Source organism: Trichogramma pretiosum, unplaced genomic scaffold (assembly GCF_000599845.2).
Source record: "Trichogramma pretiosum strain Unisexual culture from Peru unplaced genomic scaffold, Tpre_2.0 scaffold4, whole genome shotgun sequence".
NCBI lineage: Eukaryota > Metazoa > Arthropoda > Insecta > Hymenoptera > Trichogrammatidae > Trichogramma > Trichogramma pretiosum.
This window is the reverse complement of record NW_019641688.1, coordinates 250,626-257,027: the sequence shown is the minus strand read 5'-3', so window position 1 is coordinate 257,027 and position 6,402 is coordinate 250,626. Positions and strand designations below refer to the sequence as shown.

General features: G+C 46.1%; 1 protein-coding gene across 1 annotated transcript in view; it reads left to right on the top strand.

Annotated features, from left to right (window-relative positions):
* LOC106655986 overlaps window positions 1-5,999 on the top strand; it is a 10,840-nt gene extending 4,841 nt beyond the window's left edge. The window contains exons 2-10 of the mRNA XM_014376596.2: window positions 734-1,064; window positions 1,143-1,326; window positions 1,404-1,878; window positions 1,940-2,217; window positions 3,060-3,307; window positions 3,383-3,659; window positions 3,727-3,892; window positions 4,106-4,442; window positions 5,033-5,999. Coding sequence (XP_014232082.1) covers window positions 734-1,064; window positions 1,143-1,326; window positions 1,404-1,878; window positions 1,940-2,217; window positions 3,060-3,307; window positions 3,383-3,659; window positions 3,727-3,892; window positions 4,106-4,442; window positions 5,033-5,435 — 2,699 coding nt within the window. The 3' untranslated portion in view covers window positions 5,436-5,999. The remainder of the gene's footprint in view (window positions 1-733; window positions 1,065-1,142; window positions 1,327-1,403; window positions 1,879-1,939; window positions 2,218-3,059; window positions 3,308-3,382; window positions 3,660-3,726; window positions 3,893-4,105; window positions 4,443-5,032) is intronic.
* The last annotated feature ends 403 nt before the right edge of the window (window positions 6,000-6,402 follow it).

Genomic DNA, 6,402 nt, shown 5'->3' with positions numbered 1-6,402 from the left:
CCCCCCCCCCCCCCCCCCATCGAGAGGCAATGCCAATCGATCTCGCAATTATAGAGTCACCAAGGTAAAACTAAAATCGCCCTAGAGAGATTGTGGATTCACGTTGCACCACGTCATTGATCTAAACGTGCATATAACAACGTGCATAAGTCAGAAATAATTTTTCTAAATTTTTTTGAAAAAAAAAAAAACACGGTGAGCGAGTTACTTTTTTTTCATTCACAAATTCGTTTTCTCAATGACTCTGTATGACGTACAAGCCATACTAGAATAGGGATGCGAATGTTTCGTCAAACATAAGAAAATAATATTGAAAAAAATTTTTATTTATTATGATAAATATCTTCATTTTATCTTATTGAGTATTCATAAAAATGTATACTGTTCCACGACAAAATGATTGTATCCTAATAAGATATGTGTTTACGTCGATCACCGCGAGATGGCAACGCGAATGTATACAAACGAAATTCTTAATTACCGGTATATAAATGTTCCACTGAAGAAGTATCCCTATATTATTACCCGCCATGGTTATTTGCGGTTGTCTAGCTAAAGTTCGCAACATAAAAGCGAAAAAGACTTTATTTTTCCGATTATCAGTTTTTTCGCATGTTTATGTAAGAAAAAATCGCAGATTCAAATTCCTCGTAATGTATATCATAGGAATGGGGGCATAAGTTCACAAAACTCGCTAAAAAAAAATTCAAAATTTCCTCCGTCTCATTTCCAGAGGACGAGATCGTGGTTATTGAACACTTGCCAGGCCGACGGGTGCACCTGCAGGACTTCTTCTGGACGGGCGCCGAGGACGCACCACCCTGGCTCGATCCGGAGAACACCCTGACGCTGTATCAGACGCACACAGTCCACCACACGGCGACCGTCTACGTGCCCGAGGAGCCGTCGAAAGTCAGCGTCGGTGGTGGTGCCGGCGCTGGAGTCGATCAGCAGGGGGCCACGAGGCCCATCGACTGCGCCTCGTGCATCGACCCGACCCCGACCATATTCAACGAGGTTGATCAAAATGTCGGTGTTCTCGTCAGCGAGGATCCTGGCCAGAGGCGAGTACATATATGAACTCGATATTGTGTTGCACGCGTAAATTTGACCGATGATCGAGATCTCGTTCGCGAGTGCAGGTATTGGCTGTTAACCGTACTGGAGGAAGGCGAGGACGTGCCATCGAAAATCGAGCTGCGGCTCGCTCGACTGTACAAGGCGGCCTTTACGAGACAGCAGCAGAAACACTTGGGTCTGCTGCCCGACAGTCGTAACAGAAAGGCTAATCCCAAGCGTCACATTTTCTTCGACGAATTGCCTACGGTAAGTACATCACTCAGTTGTCAATCACACATTTCGTACGCTCGGATTTTGAGTCCTTGCATTGGCGACTTTTGCAGTTACCACCGCCTACGACGGCGTCTAATGGTGACGAAAATTCGGAAAATGAGACGAACTCGACGACGATGCCGACCACTACGACGACTACGACGACGATTGTAGCGCATCACCAGTGGAAGACTTCGCACCTGTTGCACATGCGCTCGGTGCCGATGCGCAAGAGCAAACGCACCATTCCCATAATCGAGGCGCGAGATTTCGAGGAACTGGCCCTGAATCCCGTCGTCATAATGTCCAACGAGACGGCCTCGAGGCAGATGCGCGCCTCCTCCTCGTCGGCCGTCGACGTCGGCCTCGTGCAGGTGCGCATGCAGAACACGTCGCGCCTGGAGAGCGGCGCGACCAAGCTCATCTACACGGTGCATCTGGGCGGCAAGCCGGTGCCGGCCGAGACAGCGGCCAAGGACATGGCCCTGCTGTCGCCGCAAGAGGTCGCCCTCGAGCTCGGCACTCCGGTGCTCATATCCAGCGAACGTGAGTATTTCGATATGCAAAATCTTTGGCGCAATTTTTTAACCACGATCGTCGCGCGCAGCATTTCTAAAGGAGTCGCGTCCGATGGCCCTGTCGCGTCAACGGGACGTCTGGGTGCTGATCGGGGCCGCGAGCGCCGCCTTCTTCCTGCTGGCCGTGCTCCTCGCGGGCCTGTTCATCTACACGAAGCGCAAACGGACCCAGAGCGCCGTCAACAACGGCAGCAGCCGCAGCAACGGCCGAGCGGCACTGACGCGCTCGCACAAGGACGAGGAGACTTACGCGCCCACGACGTCGGGAATCGACAATACCGCCTACACCTCGGAGACCGACGGCAGGGTAAGAGATGCGTCCTTCTTACGCGTTTGAATGCCTGTTGAATAAATTCAAAATTTTCGACTCGATCGAGAGATCTCTAATACCAGATTTCCCTTCGAGTAGTGGCTTCAAAGTAAATATTTTTCGGATACTCGAATTTTCCTGAGTCGAGTCTAGTAAAACTCATAAAATTTAGGACTCATAGACCCCTACTTATTATTATCATTTCTATCGTACGCGATGGCGTGTTGAAGTCGTTCTGATATTCGCGTGATACAGCCCGACCACGATCGTGAAGCGTGTAGATGCGACACGATAGAATTTTTTTGTCAAACAACGCCGTATTACTTCCATAGACAGACGACTTTTGATTTAAAAAGCTACTCGCGTTCAACTTTTTTTGTCTTGTCTCGACTCGTGGATAAGTGCGGCAAAGTTATTTTAGTTGCAAGTTGACTTTTTTTCATTGTACATAGCATAGCGAGCAAAAATCACCATGAATTTTTCAATAACGTCGGTCACGCATACTAGTGCAGTCGCAGGATTGTATAAAACATTCGTTTCTTGTGATATTATATATCATTTTACAACATAGAAGATGGAGATACTACTCGCGACGTTGCATGCGCGATTATGGCTAAGTCAAAAAGTCTCAGTTATCGATCCTGTCGATGCTATGGAGACGATAACAGAGTGAAATAAAAATTCCTCGCGATGAAATATTTGCAATCGCTCGTGTCGCTCCTCGAGACAAACTTATGCCCATGCACATAATGCAATATTTGCCCTTCCTTCTTTCCTCGTCGTTGTCCTCGTCGTGTACTCTTATCATGTAATATGCAAACATCGACTTGCTGCTGCAGACGGAAGTGACGAGTGTACACGTCAGACGAGCGACGCCCGGCTCGCAGGACACACTCGAGGCCGCGCGCGAGCTCTACAGCGAGAACGAGCTCGAAATCGAACGACTCAGGACGGCATCGACTGCTACCGTCGCTGCTGCTACTGCAACTAGAAGTTACGGCAACGACATCGTGGACGACGGCGGACATCGAGTCACGCACTGGGACTCGGCGAGAGATCGTCAACAAAGATCGGCTACACAGAAGGGGTAGGAGAACTGCGAGGCTTCGCAATTGATCGATTTTATTCGTTGATTTTTACTTTTATTGATTTTCGCTCGCAGTATACAAAGACAAACGAGTCAGACGAAAGAGCGAGAAGGCCCGAAGCTGCAGCAGCGTCCTTTTTCCGCGACGGATTCGATCGATTCGATCGGTGCTCCTCCCGGTCTGGAACGGGTGCAGAGCTTCGAGTCGTTGGAGGGCAAAGGCTTCGGAGAGTCGACCGCAGTGACTGCCGAGGCCACTGGATCGCCGCACTCGTATCTGTCCATGCCGGCCTGCAAACAATTTCCGAATATGCGCAGCGTCGAGCCACTTTCGAAACTCCTCGAGCCAGTTGTTTTGGTAAGTTCCGTCAAACTCCATTACGCGTTATCTTTTCTAATTGTTTTGTTTGCGATGCGAGCAGGCGAAAAATCTGGACGAGATGCATTCGCCCGAGAGGAGGGCGAGCAATTACGAGCCGAACGACGTCGAGGGTTACTTTTCGCGAGCTCAGAGTGAGACGAAAGATCCCGGAGTTCTGGGACCCATCGTTTGGGATTTGAAGAAACGAAGGGCTGCCGTGGACGGTGAGCCTTGACAAATATTTGCACAATGTTCTTTTATCGTTTCACTAGGATAAAAAAGCACAAAGTTTAACGATCCGTTCAAGAGCGAGCACCTTCGAGGTAACGATCGCGTATACAACTTCCAACGTGCTCCCTCTTGAAGCGTATCCTCGAACGCCGACGAGCGGCAAGCCGGACCCTCTTGGTTGATCAGACATTAACAATCGCTTCAAGGCAATGGCGACCACGCAGCAGTCGGGCCATCGTCGCCGCTGTCGTCCGAGGCTCGACGCCCACCTGAGGGAACGCTTGGCCGGACGCGTAGGCGCATCAACGAATTCATCGAGGACTCCATCGGTATCTTTGGCGCTCGAGACTCGAGGCAGCAGCAACAGCAGCCACAGCAACGGCCACAACAGTTTCGGCACGTCCAACAGCAACAGCACCAGCGAGCGATCGTCAACGGGGGACGAGGAGTTGTCCCTCAGTCGACGCGAACCACGACATCATCGCGTACGCATTGTCACGCCGTACAGTACACCGAGAGCCGGGGCAAGTCCGCGCACGTAAAGTGAGTTTCCGACCCATGCTATTACTGTTAAACAAAAAAGTCAAAAAGTTACAGCAACCGATATAAAATGTTATTTTTAAGATACTCTTTTACATGAAATCTTTGTTAAACATTAACGAATAAGTACTTATACTTTTTACTATACGCACTACACAAAAATTGTGGGAAAATTCGGTCACGTGAACATTCATTTTAAAGCAAAATGAACGAAAAAAATTTAATTTTATACTCAAATTAAACACTTTGATTGAAATTGATCAAAAAATACACGAAAATTCAATATCACAACTGAAGCCAACTTTCACCACTAGATGGCGAGTACCTATATTTGTAAATCTGCAAGTGGCAAAGTAAATATAGTTTTATATAAGTAAAGAACGATTGAAATAAAACCTAACCAATTAATGTTTGTTTGATATAAGAAATATTTTATGAATCTACTTTCATGTAAAAGAATTGAAGTTATTTTGATCGGAATCAAATTTACAAAAAAAAGAACTTCCTCTACTTCCACATTAACTAGCCTCCATATGGAAAATACCAAACTCCAGTTATATTTTACATACTAAAACGCCGCACCTTCGTTTCAGTCCAGCAGCTGCAGCAACAGCGGCAGCGGTCGCGAGCAGCAGTCGAGATTCGAGCCGGCCACGTACTTCTTTGCCCCGGCGAGGAGACGCTGTCGTCGTCGGGGCGGTAGGCGGCCGCCATCATCACCAGCAACACCGCAACGCGGGCGCGGGGGCCGCCGCCGCTGCTGCTACTCATCGTCAAGTGGCCGTCGTCGATATCCCGGAGACGGGCCAGCAAGTGGCGCCACACCCGCGAGGCGCCTGGGGCTCAAGACCATTGAGCGCCGGCCCGTTCCATCGGCCAAACGTGCCGGAGGTCGAGGTCGACCGGGTGCTCGCCGCCGACGCTCAGCTGAGAGCCGAGGATCCCGCGATTCCCCTCATCGCCGCCATCAAGAGGGAGCTGGGAAGGTTCTCCTGAGAATGAGGCGGGTACGTTTGGATTGACGCGATGAGATGCCTTTGAGCAGGAATTATAGAGTATACCTTGATAGATTTTATAAGTAACGCGATTCATTTTTTCGGCCATTCGACGATTGTTACTAAATATCGTTTTTCCAGATAGTCAAATTGTAACATGCACGTATAATATAACTCATGATTTTCAATCAGTTCTTCCATTTTAGAAAATACGTTTATCCATACAAAACGTGCTGCGTCGTAAAATCCATGTAAACTGTAAATATTTCATTTAAATGCAAAAGTTACTTATTCATATTCCTTTATAATGTTTTCCAGTGCAATATTCTGCCGTGTTATTTTCTAAGTTATTATAATCGTAGTAATTGTAGCTCATATTTTGCGATAAAATTTTATGAAATTGTTATCAGTTTTTCTGTAAATAATATTGAGACATGAGTTATTCATGAATCAAATTGAATGTTATGCTTAGGATCCAAAACTTTTGGTCAAGTAATTTCAGTTTTACGATTGTGCAAAAAACTTGTAGTCTTCTTGTAAATATGTAAATGTAATATCCCTTTCTCATTCGTCTAGACAGTATAAAACAATTTTTGATGTAATAAAACTAAACATAAAATTTATAGTGATATAACAAACGTCATATTATTTATTTTATTGCAATATTATAGGTAATAATTGTTGTTTTGTATATACTACTTTTTTTCAAATTCTATCAAAATCGTATGAAATTGTTTAAAAAATTACAAGATAAAGTGTTCTTGGTAGTTCGTTTTTTGTACCAATATACTATAATCTTTGAACTTAATAAAAACATGTGAATATATCAGAATGGTATAAACTCTGTTAATAATTGAACCCTTGTATATTATTTGTAATAGAGAATCAGAAATAGTAGAAAATATCATTACGAAATTGTCACCACGATGAGGCGCTTGGAGCTTTATCGAATTCACGCATGCAAAAAA